Consider the following 16,423-nt stretch of genomic DNA (forward strand, 5'->3'; position numbering starts at 1 on the left):
TGCCTTCAACATCAATTTTACTGAATCAGGTATGATACACATTTTTAGTTGAAAATGTTGTTAATGTTTTACATTGTAGCATTAAGTTAATGCATTTTTTACACTTTATTATAGGGATACCATGATCCATTGATTCCATACTACCCACCATATATGCTGACATCAAATACATATCCAAATCCATATCCATACGCTTGGGGAAGCCAGGTAGACAAATTTTTTTTTTTTTACTAAATCTTTTTAGTTGCATGCGACAAAGTCTCTATAATGGAGTCTTTCTAACACAGTTGCTAATTGCAACATCCGACAATTCTACCATTGAGACCAACTATGCCTAACCATCATTCGAGTAATCCGAAAGATTTGAGACCAGTTGAAGATATGATGAAGGTAGTATGTTTTTATGTTTGAGAAATGTTTTATTGTACATGTATGCACTATTCGTTCTAACTCAGTGCATATTTGCAGCATCCGGTGATGCCACCATACGGACCAACTATGCCCTACCCACACTACTGAAGTCATTCATCAACTATGTCAGTTAATGCTGGAAGTGAAAAGCATGTTGGAGGTACGTCACAACCGAACAATCAACACTTGTCATATTATTTTAGCCTATTACTTATAACAAAAATGCTAACCTAAACGAACGTAAATATGATTTTCAGAAACTTCATCCGATGTCAACATAAAGCCGGATGCGGAGGAGACAAATGAAGTATCAAAAGATGATGAAAGAATTGAGCCTCCAAAATCTGAGATGGTGTTTACAACTGATAAAAATGTTTTAGCCTATTACAAACAATATGCCAAGCAAGAGGGTTTCGGTGTTATCACAAAAAGGACAAAGAGAAAGGTAGATGGGAGTGCGAAGTATGTGATGATTGGATGTGCCTGTGGTGGTAGGTACTATCCTAGCCACAACAATTTATCAAAGTCACGACCAACAATTAAAACGGATTGTAAGGCGAAGATATGCCCACTTGGTGAATCGAGTATGGGTCTTGACCGTTGTTGATCTTGTACGTAATCATAGTACTGTGAGCCCACAAAAGTCTAGAGTTTTTAGATCTCACAAATATTTAGATGAATACAGTTAGAGGATGCTCGACTTGAATAACAGAGTGGGTATTCGGATAAATAAGAATTTCTAAGCACTTGTGATTGATGTGGGGGGTTTGAGAAGTTAGAATTCCTAGAAAAGATTGTTTGGATTTTATTAAGAAAACTAGACATTTGAGGCTAGGTAAAGGAGGTGGTGAATTATTGAATGACTACTTTAAGAGAATGAGGGTGATGAATGATGGCTTTGTGTTCGTCATGAATGTGGATGATAAGTGCAGACTCAGGAATGTTTGGGCTGACGCATGAAGTCGAGCGGCATACGAGTATTTTGGAGATGTTATCACATTCGATACGACGTACCTAACAAATAGGTAAGGGATGCCGTTTGCTCCCTTCATTGGTGTCAACCATCATGGACAGTCCATACTGTTAGAGGCAAGTTTGATTTCAAGCAAGGATACGGGCACTTTTGTTTGGTTGTTTGAAGCATGTCTAGAGTGCATGAATGGATAGACATCCAAAGCAATTATAACAGACCAAGACCAAGCAATAAAGAATGTTATTTCCATTGTATTCCTGAACAACTGCCATAGATATTGTCTCTGACATATCATGCAAAACTATCCAAAAAATTAGGATCACACACTACATACGACTCAGGGTTGAAGATTGCTATTCAGAGTGCACTATATGATACACGAATTTGAGGAGAAGTATGGACAATTACTTCATAAGTATAACATTATTGATAATGCATGGTTGCAGGGGTTGTACAATGAAAGGTCATTTTGGGTACATGTTTACTTGAAGGATATATTCTGGGCTGGTATGAGCACTACACAACTGTCTGAGAGCGTGAACGCATTTTTTTTATGGGTTTGTGCATTCCAGCACGATACTAAAAGAATTTATCGATCAATTCGACAATACTTTAAGGAAGAAGGTGGAGGTGGGGACGACGACTGATTTCCATTTTTACAACCAAACGATACCATGTGCATCCACATTCAAGATTGAGAATTAGTTTCAATCATTGTACATGAATGCGAAGTTTAAAGCGGTCCAACGAGAGGTTTGGGGGATGATTCTGTGTAACCCTACACTCGTCATCACACAAGGTTGCATTTCCTCCTTTGATGTTTTTGAAAAAATTTTCACCTCCAATGAACATGTAAAAATTGTCACGTTTCAGTTTATTACAATGAAGATGAGTGCGAAGCTAAATGCACATGTGCCCTATTTGAGATGAGGGGGATTGTTTGTAGGCATGCATTTATAGTTTGTCAGATGAAGTATATCCATGAGCTGCCAGATAAATATGTATTGGATTGATAGAGAAAAGACTTAAAAAGGAGATACACATTGGTGAAGAGTATCTATGATGACTTGGCGACGCGTGTATCCCCAAAGTGATGAACATGTGAATGCATTCTTGCACCATTTGGATGACTTTGAGCACGAGTTTGCAAGATTTCAACTTGAGTTTGGTTCAACCAAGATGAAAAAGAATATAATCACGGGTAAGAATAAGAAAATATTAAGCCCTCATGTAGTTCAGGGGAAAGGGAGGTTGCCAACAAGAAGAAAGGTACCGCCAGTGGAAAAGGCTACAACGAAGAGAAAGAAGAAACATGTATTATGTTTTATTCAAGTACTTGTATAAATATTAGATTGCAAGCATGTTACTTTCTAACATAAATTTTTGTCAATTTAGACTTGCAGGAAACAATATAATGACCTCCCCGAATCACAAGTTGGTGGTAGTCTTGACTAGACTGTTATCCCAACCCAATGTAATACTCTAACACAACCAACGCCACTGGTTGAGTTTTTTGAGCAACAATTGGTTTAGATGAATTACTAGAAGGGGTATTTGTAAATAGTTGAATAAGGTATGAAAAATATTTTTAGTATGGTTTCCATACTAGAGGGGGTGTGAAAATTATTATATAATGATTGAATGAAGTATGTAAATTATTTTTGTTGTGACTAAGAGTAGCAGGTATGGAAATGATTGTAAACAAAATAATTATAATTTTTGTTGTGAATTGGTATGAAAATGATTGTAAATAGGCATGTGCAGATTTATTGGATGAATGTGGTCTTGTCTTTTATAGATTGTCTTTTGTCTTTGGCAGATTTACTGGATGAAGGTGGTATGGTCTTGTCTTTTACAAATTTTGTTGTAAATGATTGTAAAAGTAGTAAAGAAAAGGGTACAAAATGGATAAGCTGTGTTCTTAATTTATTGAAGTACTTGGTAACGTGTACAAAATATTTAGGAAGAAAAGAAATATAAAAAAGCATCTATGATGGCATTCAAATGCTTTCACTCGCGAGCCTTTTCATTTTCCATGCACGTGCATTTCTTTGACAAAAAAAATCAAATAATATGGTTATTTCTTTTTTGGACAATTTAATGACCAGTGAGAAATAAAATCTCACATGAGAAATACAACTATTATCCAAATCATGTCCAGAGTTATAAATTACAAGTAATCAACATGAGAAAAAAAGATAGATCTTTTGCAGTCCATAAAATCTGAAGTTTAGGACACAATTACTGTAACACCCCATATTTTAGTGTATTTTTATTGAAAGATTATTTTTATTAATTGAAAAATTTATTCTCTTGTTTTAAAGTTGTTGGATATTTAGTTGGTTTATTTTTATGATTTTAATTTTGTGAAATTTATTTTGATATGCTTTCTTAATATTAATTATTGTTATGTATTTAAATTTCTCTTTATTTTAAATTAGTTTATTGTTGGGTTTAATTATTTTATTTTCATTTAATCACTACGTTTAAATTATTTTACTTAACTGGTTGTTTTGAAATTTTTTTCATTGGATCATTTTTGTGAACCAAGATGTGAGGATTGGACCTCATTTCTTTCTCTCACTTTTCTTTTTCCTCTTTTCTTTGCTTCTTCTTTTTTTTTTTCTCTTTTTCTTCTTTTTTTTTTTTCTCTTTTTCTTCTTTCTTTTTCTTTCTTTTCCTCCCCTACTTTCCCTCCCGCGCGCGACACCTCCCTTCTCCCTTCTCCCGTCCGTGCGTCTCTTTCCCCAGCCCGGCGCCGTGCGCCACCGTCCAGCATCACCGCCCACCACCACAGCTTCTCCTCCCGCTGACCATCATCCCCCACCAAGCTCGGCCCCTAACTCGCCGCCGTTAGCCCCTACGCGCAGCTCTAAGCCGCAGCCTTCCTTATGCTCGTGCGCCGTCGTCGCGCCACCTCCAGCCACCATTTTCTCACCACATCATCCTCGACCGCTTAGCAACCTAATGCACCTATTCTTAGCTTCGATCTGTCACCGGTGAAGTACATCCAACTCCATTTCCGTTTTGGGCTTTGTGGTCTTCGACTGCCCTCTACGCCCCCACCCACGGCCAACCACCACCACCACTAACTTCACCGACATCCCTAAGCCTTACCCTATCAATTTCGGGTCTTGGTTTGTCCCCGTTCAAAAGTGAGTTTTTGAGACCCACGACCACAGTGCATTTTACACTGTTCTGCAGCTATGTTGCCACTTCTTGCAGCTCTGTGATCCTTCGAAAATTATTATATTGCACAGTATGTATTTTCTCAAAGAACTTTCGTGATTTAAATGTATTTTTGCACTGATTCATTCTACTGTGTTCTGGTTGGTTATGCCGGACTAAGTCTAAGGACTACGGGGGTCGGATGGATTGAAGGACATAGTTGTTTGTGTGTTTGGTTTGTATTGAGAGTTGTTGGTTGTTGGTTGTTGGTTAAGGCGTCGTTTCATGTACATGGCATATTTGCACGGATGATCATGTTTGTAAATGAAATTGGGTTTTCGTGTAATTGCATTCATGTTCATGTGTTTATTGAAAACTGAGTTTTCATGTATTAAAGGATTTTTGGGTGCGTGTATATCACAACCCTAAGTCGAGATGAGGTATTATCTCGGTGGAGCTCATCTGGTCACTCGGGAGCGGAATATATTGAGTGGTGTCCCCTGGGTTGTCACAGGGCGACAACGGGATCGGACGGGATGGTCTCGTGCCGACTCCGTGGCCCCTCTACTATCAGGGCTTAGAGGATGCTTGGCCATGAACGCGCTGGGCGTGGAACTGGGCATCGCTTGTTGCGTAGAGGATGCTTGGCCATAAAGGCGCTGGGCACGGAATTGGGCATCGCTACGAAGCCAGGACGTGCGGATGGTCCCTAGGGGGAAATCATGGTGCATATGGTAAAATAGATTAATGGACTATTTTCTAAGAAAATAACGTGTGTTGAATAAAATGATTTTTATGTGATTCATTTTCTGGGAAAATGATGTTTTATTGATTTGGGTCATTTTCTGGAAAAATGACGGATTATTATTTTTGGGCCAAAATGAGATTGTGGCGTGTGTTGGAAAATATCTATTTTCGGAGAAAATGATATTTTGGGTTTGTCACATATTTCTTCATATGCATGCATGTTAGTGACATTAATATGTTTTTATCTCGTGGTTATTTGGTTTATACTTATCTGCGGTACCGTTCTATGGTAACGCAGATTTTGATGCAGAGGAGGATTCAGGTGAGCCTGAGAATTCGGCTCTGCCCGAGGAGTGATTAGGATCACTCGTATTTGGTTTGAGATTTGTATTATATTTTATTGGGGATGACTGTATAACTCTTTTAATCATTTTACTTATGTTAGTTTGTATTAAAAATTCTAGTACTTAGTTGACTTGTTTATATTTATCCGCTGTGTTGTTTATTGTACACTGTTATATGTACATACACTTGGCACTATCGTTGGGATGCGTGACCTTGTTGTCATCATCCTGGCGTCTGATTCCTATGTTTACTTACATGGAGGTCGGGGGCGCCGCAATTACTTAAAATAAGGATTGTTGGGACCAGAGAGGATAGGAAAGACAAATTAACACCAACCCATGTCCTATAAAGCCTATCTACATTCTAACAACATTTTAACAACAATTTAACAAAAGATTATATTACATTTAGGCTACTGGCTTCAACATTTTAACGTGTTTCTCCAGATCTAAATGTTTCAATACTTCTTCCTTCTAGTCACTCTTCATTTTTCCATGTAAGGGTTGGGGCAGCTGTAACTTCAAGATTTGCAAAAGCAGCATGAAGCTGGGGCAGCTGTTTAGATTGTTCAATTACCAGATACATGAGATACATTTTGCCCCTACTTCTAACTCTTCCAGCATCATCTGTAAAAGCAAAAGTAATTAATAGAAATATAAAATTTACGAGGAAACAAAAAGCTAAATTACAAATTTTAAGAACACGAGGGATCCAAATATTTGATCATGAATTCAATTTTGTGTGTGTGTGTAATATACATTGAAAGAATAGCACAAAACTTTCCAATCTACAAAACCACATCTTGATAACATCCAAATATTATATGATCTACAAGGCAGGTATCCCTTTTCCACTAAAAACCCTCTATCTTTCATGCATTCTAATCATGAGACCCAGAAATTCCCCCAAAGAGAAATAAAAACTGATTGTCTCTCAACAAATATATCCAAATTAGAAGAAAAACAACAGTGAACTTGGTGACACAAATGAAAAACATATCCAGATTATATAGAACATCACCAATAATACATAAAGCAACCAATAAGTTTTTATAAGAAAAAAGATTTGTTAAGTTTTTTACCATGACCATTTCTAACATTAATACAAATATCATAAATACAACCAAAACAAGACAAACAATCCCATGAAATTTCATCAACCTGGGCCACTTTCTACTAGAACCACAAACTCAATTCATGCCAAAATATGATGTTAATATTTAGTTAAGGCAAATATCTCATACAAATATTTCTTTTTCCTCTTGATTAAGAAAAATGTAGACGTACCTAACCTAATCCAATGTAAGAAAAGTTCCAAATTGACAGAAACAAACATAAATCTGACATTAAAGAACAATAAAAAAACCAAATGGAGGTATAAATAGGAAAATTAGTGTAACACCCCAATGGAAGACCCAAACCACATGACATGTACTCTAAAATGACTAGTCAATGATATAATTGGAGTCGTGCCACCTATAATGGACAGGCCCAACGAGGACGTTGAGAATTTAAGGGAGGTAGATTGTGATATCCCATATGATATGGATAAGGGTAGGTGGTGTATGAGATCTCACATTGTTTGTAAATGAGAAGTTCTTGTTCTTTATAAGGTTCCAATGAGACTCCAATTGTATCATTGACTATTCCTTTTGGAGTATAGGCTATGTGGTTTGGGCATTCCATTGGGGCGTTACAAATGGTATCAGAGCATATCCCAACTAGAAATGTGGGACTTGAGCCGTGTCACCTACAATTGACAGACCCAACGAGAACGTCGGGAATTTAAGGGGGGTAGATTGTAATACCCCATATGATATGGATAAGGGTAGGTGGTGTATGAGATCTCACATTGCTTGGGAATGAGAAGTTCTTGCTCTTTATAAGGTTCCAATGTGGCTCCAATTGTATCATTGACTAGTCCTTTTAGAGTATAGACCATATGGTTTGGGCCTTCCACTGGAGCGTTACAATTAGATTTTAAAAAATGACTAATGGAAACGGAGAATGAGGGGTTACCAATAGGAACAAGAGGGTTCCTGACGCGCTTCTTCTCTTCCAAAAGCTTTTCCAAGTTGAGCTCCACAATACCCATCTTCTACGCAATATATTTGATATCTATCAAATTATTTTATAAGCAAGTATTATACTCAGAAAAACAAGCAGAGGGATCGTCGAAGAGTATGGAAGCAAAACGCCCAATTGTTATATAGGCTATATAAATTATGGAAAACAAATTCTAAACAGTGTTCAAATCGACGCTATTTCTGGACGCAAGGAGATTTGAAATTGACGGAAGCATGGGTGTCGAGTTTGCCGTCAATTCGACCTTGCCGCTTGATTAACTCCTATGAGTCAAGTTTGCCCTAGATTCACTGTAGAGAGGGAGAAGACGCGGGACGTAATGAGGGTGGTTTCTGGGAGAAAGAACATTTGAAATTTCAAATATAAGAAATGATAACATTAAAATAAAAAAAATAAAAAAAATCACGTGGATTGGTGTGCGGAGGATGTACAAATAATGGGCAGTTGAGTAGAATATTTCTTGAGGTATTTCTTTCAAATTTTACAAAAACATAAATTTTATATAACTCATTGAGAATGCTCTACTTAACAAAAACTAAAAAATATTGAATTTATAATTAACTTTTTTGTACCCGAATGACACTTAGTTTATGATGGATTGAAAATACTTTGAAAACCGCTAAATAATTACTCGTGTACCATAATCAGTAGCATTATGGGCAGGTTTGGAACATGAAATGAGACATAAAATTTTTATCTAATTTTATTTTATCTTTAAATATAATTCAAATATCAAATTTTTAAACTAATTATTATAACTTTTTAAAATTAATTATTATAATTTTTTCAAAATTTTAAATAAAAAACAATTCTAACTTTTTCAAATACTGAATAAAAATAATATTATAAAACTATATTTCTATAATATTTTAATTTTATAATATTTTTTATTTAATTTTTTTTTATTTTTTAAAATTTTATAAATACTCAATTCAAACTATTTCGTTAATATTCATAAATTATTTTGTTAGTGTTCACAAAATTCTCGTTCAAATGATGCCGACCACCAAATGGGAAGTGGGCTTTGAGTTCGCGAGACTACACATTGCTAGACTATTTTTAAGCAAATTCGCAATCAAACCAATTGATTGCTTGTCCAACAAAAACCAACCCAGCCTGGTCTCGATCTCCACGCGCCGCTATGAGCGAAGACGCTTCTTCTTACCCTCCGATCGAGCCGACCACCTTCGACCTGATCGTCGTCGGCACTGGCGTACCGGAATCTGTGATCTCCGCAGCCGCATCCGCCACCGGAAAAACCGTCCTTCACGTCGACCCCAACCCCTTCTATGGCTCCCACTTCGCCTCCCTCCCTCTTCACCAACTCTCCTCTTTCCTTAATTCTCACTCTACCTCTCCTCCCTCCGCCGCATCCACCGGCCACGATTACACCCCAGTCGCTCTCACCCGTAGGTCCCTCTACTCCGACATCGAAATTTCCTCCTATTCCCCCGAGATCATCGGCGAAGAACACTCCAGAAAGTTTAGCATTGACTTGTGCGGGCCTAGGGTTTTGTTCTGCGCTGATAAATCCATCGATCTCATGCTGAGATCCGGATGCAGCCAGTACGTGGAGTTTAAGAGCATCGACGCCAGCTTTGTGTACGAGGAGAATGATAAGAAATTGATGAGCGTGCCTGACTCTCGAGCAGCGATATTCAAGGACAAGAGTTTGGGGCTGACCGAGAAGAACCAGTTGATGAGGTTCTTCAAGCTGGTTCAGCAGCACTTGGCTGGTAGTGATGACGGTGGTGGTGTGACTTCGAAGATTTCGGCGGAGGATTTGGAGAGTCCTTTTGTCGAGTTCTTGAAGAAAATGCGGTTGCCGCCCAAGATTAAATCGTACACATCAGTTTGCTCTTCTTCTTCTCTAACTGCTACTGCTAGTGAGCTTCTTTTTGGCTATATTTATTTTTTTCTTTTTCTTTATCATAATTGTTAATTTACATACTATTTTTTGAAAATTCTGATTAATTTTGCTCGTTTAATGATGGATTGTGCTGCCTATTCTGATGCTTATATGTTTCTCACGTGCTGTAAATATAATTGTTTTAGGATGGATCCATATGTGGGCGTATCTTATGTTTCTATTGAGAAGTTGTACTGTTCTTGCTATCCAGGATTATTCTATATGCTATAGCCATGGCTGATTACGATCAGGAAAACATGGAGGTTTGTGAACAAGTACTCAAGACAAAAGATGGTATAGATCGTTTAGCTCTCTACAATGCATCGGTTGGCAGGTTAGTTCTTGTACTCTATCTCACAGTTAAAACGATTATATTTAGTTATATATTTTCTTTCTAAGGGGGATTGGGGTATGGGGACTCGATCTCCAGACATTAGACATTTGACATTAGGCTGTAAGGCCATCGGAGAAACAATTTATTAAGTAATAGTTTTGTGTAATAAAAACAATTTATTAAGTAGTTTTGTGTAATAAGGTCTTCCTATTGCTACTGCGTCTACCTGCTACAAGTGTAATATTGGTTCCCTGTAATTGTGTCCTTGTTTGGATAATGGGTTGCTTTTTGTTCTGATGCTTTGCATTTATATTATTTATCTTTGAATCAAGAACGTTGGGATTGCTTTGATTTTGAGAATCAAGGTGGGATGAATATATGCATTACAGTTCTGACCTATCAGGTTTTCAAATGCACTTGGGGCTTTGATTTATCCAATTTATGGTCAAGGGGAACTCCCACAAGGTTTTTGCCGTCGTGCTGCTGTCAAAGGTTGCATTCATGTAAGTTATATTTAATGGATTTGCTACTTTATTTATTTTGAAGCAACATTACTTGTTGATTCCTGTACATGTTTTACATCCTGCTGAGCACATGTGCCTTGTGACTTTTGTTCATGAGTTCATTTTCATGTAAATTAGGTACATTTATGTTCATATTTATCTGATCTTATTTCAACGCACAGTTTTCCTTGAGCTGCTTGCTTGATGGTGTTGAGAATAAATTTTCCGCTGTTTGATTCAATAGAATTTTTTTTTTGATAATTAATAAGAGAAATTTTATTCCAAGTAAATAGGCATAGCCCAAGTACACATGATGTATACAAATGAGAAACCTACTTACAAGCTAAAACAGAATATAACTAAAGCAAAACATTACAATCATTCCCATTCCTTACAAGATTCTTCACCCAAAAGATTAAAGTACTAAGGAAATACTCCTTAAGTTCCCCTATAGAACATTCAAAATTGTCAAAGCACCTCCCATTCCTCTCTAAACCATAAACACCAAAGTAAACATGGGGATCATCTTCAACACTGCAGTGCTGTTACTTCTCCCCTCGATACCTTGCCAACATGCAAAGAAATCCGCCACATGCATAGGCATCCCCCATAAAATGCCAGCCCTTGCAAAAATTTCATTCCACAACGATGTCACTACCTCACAAAAAAGAAAAAGATTATCAATAGATTCACCTTCCTTCTTACACATAAAACACCATTCAACCACCTGGAAACCTCTCTTCCTCAAGTTTTCTGTGCTTAATATTTTCCGAAGGGACACCAGCCAGCAGAAAAAGACAACCTTACCAGGCACCTTGGCTCTCCAAATACATTTCCAGGGATAGTCTTTGACCCCATGACTGGTTAACACCTTATAAAAAGAACTCACTGAAAATCTGGAATTAACTGCATGCGCCCACAGCAGACTGTCCTCCCTGTTCTGATCAAGCTTCATCTTATATAATCTTTCTAAAAAATCAGAAACTTCACATACTTCCCAATCCTGCACATCTCTAATAAATTCCACAGACCAGCAAATCAAATTGTTAGAAAAGTGATAGGAATCAGCCACTGCAGCCTGTTTGTCTCTAGCAATCTTGAAAAGGTTAGGGTAAACAACCTTAAGAGGTGAATCCCCACACCAGGTGTCATGCCAAAAATAGATCTTTGCCCCATCCCCCACCTTGAAATTGGAATTCTTGACAAAGTCCCCCCATCCCAGCCAAATAGACTTCCACAAACCCACCCCAAACATCCCTCTAACTTCAATTCATGCACCAACTCCTCCACATCCTCCCATATTTAACATCCACAATATTTCTCCAAAATGGATTTCTCTCATTATGGTACCTCCAAAGCCATTTCCCAAGGAGAGCTTTGTTGAAAAGTCTTAAATTTCGCACTCCCAACCCTCCACAGGAAACCGGAAGAGGCAAGCGGTAAACTCTGGTTCCATTCTACTTTGAATAAGATTCCATTTATGGTTAGCATAAGGATAAAGGTGGCAATAGATTTTTGGGATAACAATAAGTTTTTATTGCTCATAAAAAAATTTTTGGGATAGTACCTATCTGGAGGATGTGGCTTGTTGGACTTACCCCCTTCTTGTTCCGTGTTAATATTCAACTCGAATTGGACATCTAGTGTGCTGATTATATTTCCTCCCTTTTCCCTTCATATCAAAGAATGAAAAAGGGCAAAAAACTCATGTTCTTGCTTTATCATGCTGTGATACTTATCTGCCTCCAAAACTTCTAATATGCAGGTTCTGCGGATGCCAGTGATTGCACTGCTTATGGACAAGGTGTGACTATATTTTTCATTCATTATTTTAACATGTGTTTATTTGACATTATTGCACCTGTATGAAATTCTATTATCGTTGTATGGAAATTTTGTAGTGTACTGGACATTATAAAGGAGTTAGATTATCTTCGGGTCAAGATTTATTTAGCCAGCAACTAGTCCTGGATCCATCCTACATAGTTTCATTGCTATTCGCTTCATCTCCACCAGAGCCTCTGAAAGAAAGTCTTAAAGTTTCAGATACAAGAGATGTTAAATGGAAACTGGCAAGGGGAATATGCATCACAGGGAGTTCCTTGAGGCCAGATACATCAAATTTGCTGGTGGTATATCCTCCTAGATGTAAGATCACATTCTAGTTCCATTCCTGTACTTTGTTGATGAAGCAAGGAAAAAAATAAAGGGGAGAGAGAGACAGAGAGACAGAGAGAAACTGACATATTCTCCTCTCTAGCTTTGTATCCTGAACAGGTTACCCCAATCCGTGCTCTCCAGATCAGTAGTGATTTAGCCGTTTGTCCTTCGGGCATGTAAGTTTGTGAGTTTTTTTATTGTGATTTACTAATTTTTTCTGCTTTCGATGTTTTTCCGTTAGTATGTCATGATGACACTGTGTTCTTGACTTGAGCATCACAATTCTGAGGCATTCGTTTATGCCCAATAAAACAAGTGAGGCCTGTTGCATTATGAAACATGTATAATTTGCCTAAGATCAACGAAAGTTGGTCCTCAATTCCTAAATCAGGAGCACACTGTTGCCTCTCGAAAAGATTTGGAAATAATTAGCCACTTGCCACCTCCATCCTAAGATCCAGTTTCTTTTGTTTCTTGTTTTTCTTACATTATAAATGTTGCGGTTTGATACTTTAAAAAAGTTAATTCTGTTGCACATTCATACTTAGGGACATAAATGTTAGATCCTATCGTGAGTTAATTCAAGTTTTAATGGGATCTTGATTTTGAAAGTGAACAGTGGATGAAGGATCTCCTAATAAGAAAACTTTGTAAGTCTATTAACATGATTCTGTTGTTTTAGTGAGGGTGATGTAACATGAGAGAAGCAGCCAAGATCCTGCCCAAAAAGAAAAAGAATTAAGTAAACAAGAGTAGAAAAACATGCTCTTGCTTCTCAACACGATTATGGCTGTGCAATTGGTTGCTTTTGGTTCTTTTCATGAGGTGGAAACTTGGCGCTAATTGTCGAGAGATGTGTGCCATAAGAGGGTTAAATGATATGTTTGTTGTCTCCTTTCTCATCATGTCATGTGACTCTGGCATTTATGGTACTATGTTTTTATGTGGATTAATTATGCCTGTTAAAGTAAGTTGATGCCCTTCCTTTAAAGAGGAACTTGTGAAATGTGGGTTGACACTATTTGCTTCTCTTGTTTAGGTTTGTATTATACTTTTCTGCTTTGTGCAAGGATGGCAACGAGGGGAAAAGGTTACTACATGCAGCAATGGATGCTCTTCTCGCACTACCTGAATCTGAACGTCCTGAAAGTGGTACTGCAGTTCAAAATGAGGTTGCAGCAGAAGTAAAGCCCACCATACTTTGGAAAGCATTGTATATTCAGGAGCTTACCGTGGTGTGCTTCTTGTCACAATGTGTACATCTTTAGATTTTTCTTTTATAGACCCATGGATATTTTTTGTGTATCTTCAGCATTATGGTTGACGTGCTGCCATCTGAGAGAACTATATGTTAATTCCAGGATCAATTTGAATCTATCAGCACCACTCCTATTCCGGATGGAGATCTTAATTACAATAATCTGTTAGATGCGACTTTGAAGGTACTCCATTTCATCTTTTATTTGACCAATGATGGTTTAGGATTAAGTATTAGACTAATGTTAGATAGCCTTATGCATCCTTTTACTAGGACTAAGTTGATCGGTACGCTGTTCCGTTGATTATTTTTGTCTCGACTGACTAGAGTTTGGTGGTGGTTGTGGTAACTATGGCAGCTATTTCAGAAGATGTATCCCCATGATGAAGTCTTTCCAGAGACTGCATCGCCTGAGAATCCTGAGGATGATGATAATGAGTTTAGTCTGGAGAGCTAATGGTGCTTTGCTTGATTTGATGACTTAATCTATAAGCTTACCAGAACTCTGAATCATCTGGAGCCTTTTACGCCCACCAATCTTTGGTTCAGGGAGTTGCTGAATTGTCGACGGTGTTGAAGTGCTGCTGATTATACTTGAAAAAGATGTAATTTACTTCCTTGAATGCGCAGGGAAGAAAAAAAAAACTTACTTCCTCAAATTTACAAAAAAGAAAAAAAAAAGGGAAAGAAAAAACTTGGGATGTTTTCACTATTTATTTTTACCTAAAAAGGGTACATCTAGCTTTTCATCTGTATCGTTATTCAAGTCTTGCCTTAACTGCCGTTCAGTGGCTGCTATGGCTCCTGTATTTCAGTGTATAAGAACAAACATAATCACATTCGTGTAGGATGTCATGGTTCTTGCAATTTTGATATAAATGCTTCTTCTATCTTGGCTGTTGCTACTCTTAGGGCATGCAGATGAAGGGATGGATTAAAACTTTGTGATGATGTCAAGGTGGCAATTGGAAAGGAATAATGCAAATACAAGTTCAAAGTCCCGTTCAAGGTTTTTAAGAATAAATGAGTGTTTTTTTTAAAGATTATTATATATTTTCAGAATATAAATGACGTGGTACTTTTGACCATGTTTAAGATTGTTTATGTCACTAATTTTATAATAAAGTAGGAGCATCATTTGTTGACAAGAAATGTTAGTATATTGCTTGAATTTACTCTCTTATTTTAACTGTTTATGTATTTAATTTTTCTTAACTTAATGATTAAAAAAGTAACTTTTAGTGTATTAGTATTTTTTTTAAATATTTAAATATGTTAAAAAAATATGAAAAGAAAAAGAAGGAAAAAATAAAAAGATAAATTTATGCTAGGCGGCACGCCTAGCGGTGATTGTTGAGCGGTAGCCTAGCACTACTATTTGTCAAGTAACAAACAATTACCCTTTTTGGGGTAATTTTCATTTTTTCCTCCCTCAAAAGGATTACAAAGAATTTGCATATTTTAAACTTGCTCAAATCATTTAGAAAAATACTTCTTCTATTAATGTAAAGATAATAAACACAAAAATGAATGTTATGCATCAGTTATTATTCATTTCTGCACTCCACATCTATAGTTTTTTCATAAGGTATGGGGTGTTTTTTATAGGGTGTAAAGTATGAGATGGTGAATAGTGGCTGATGAAAATAATTTTTCTAAACACAAATTATATAAAAAAAGTTGGTTATTCAAAAACAAAATAAGTTTGGAGGCTGAGCTTTAAGTTTTTTTTTTTCTTTTTCTTTTAAGAAGGTTGGATAAATTCTATTTAACTGATCTAAAGAAATTATAAATCATTAGAAGTTTCGGCCAAATATCTCTTTTATTAGGGGATATTTAGGTAGAGGACCTTTACCAAAATTTATTTCCAATGTTAACGGAAAACACATTATCAAATCCAATATTACCATGCACATTATCCAATTTATTTATTTTTTCTTAAAAATTTCAATAATATTGATAAATAAGAATACAGTTTTTTATAATGTATAATTGATATTATATTTGAAGAAATATAACAAAATAATGTAAGGATAACATGGCTACCTTGTTGTGGTTAGGGTAACAGCCACCACGAGTTACCTTACAAAATTTCAACTTAGTTTTTAAAGAAAACTTAAGTCTCGTTTGAATTCAAAAAGTATTTTATCTCATATCATCTCATCATTATAACTTTTAAATTTTTACATAAAATATAATATACAATTCAAATTTTCTAAATCTCAAAATAATAATAATATTAGAAAATGACATTATAATAATATTTTACTCAACTCTTATCTTTCATTTAAAACTATCTTATCTCATCTCTGAATCCACACCAGTCCTAAAATAAATATTTTAAATTAAAAATAATAATTTATACAATTTTAAAATCTGTAAATTTTGCGTAATTTATTTAAAAATAGTGACAAACAACTAAAATTTACATTAAAAATCTAATTTTTTTTTTCCATGGACTAACTATTTTCTTTTAAAGTGATTGCGAAAGATTTGCATATTTTAATTTTGAGAAAGAGTGGTGCTACACC

At 36.2% G+C, this 16,423-nt stretch overlaps 1 protein-coding gene across 1 annotated transcript; it reads left to right on the forward strand.

The window, feature by feature from the left end:
* The first annotated feature begins 8,742 nt into the window (after positions 1–8,742).
* Positions 8,743–14,782, forward strand: LOC121257915 (rab escort protein 1). Its single transcript, XM_041159187.1, has 9 exons — positions 8,743–9,570; positions 9,849–9,971; positions 10,375–10,474; positions 12,240–12,278; positions 12,376–12,622; positions 12,735–12,810; positions 13,674–13,869; positions 13,996–14,076; positions 14,251–14,782. The coding sequence occupies exons 1-9, from the start codon at positions 8,870–8,872 to the stop codon at positions 14,347–14,349; spliced, it is 1,662 nt and encodes a 553-aa protein (XP_041015121.1). The 5' UTR covers positions 8,743–8,869; the 3' UTR covers positions 14,350–14,782.
* The last annotated feature ends 1,641 nt before the right edge of the window (positions 14,783–16,423 follow it).

Source organism: Juglans microcarpa x Juglans regia, chromosome 3S (assembly GCF_004785595.1).
Source record: "Juglans microcarpa x Juglans regia isolate MS1-56 chromosome 3S, Jm3101_v1.0, whole genome shotgun sequence".
Lineage (NCBI taxonomy): Eukaryota > Viridiplantae > Streptophyta > Magnoliopsida > Fagales > Juglandaceae > Juglans > Juglans microcarpa x Juglans regia.

Bases quoted from the DNA above. Each gene is read 5' to 3' on its own strand.
- LOC121257915 (XM_041159187.1), top strand. From the start codon at position 8,870: ATGAGCGAAGACGCTTCTTCTTACCCTCCGATCGAGCCGACCACCTTC. The intron at 10,475-12,239 runs GTAAGTTATATT...TCTAATATGCAG, and splicing joins CTGTCAAAGGTTGCATTCAT to GTTCTGCGGATGCCAGTGAT. The intron at 14,077-14,250 runs GTACTCCATTTC...TAACTATGGCAG, and splicing joins TGTTAGATGCGACTTTGAAG to CTATTTCAGAAGATGTATCC.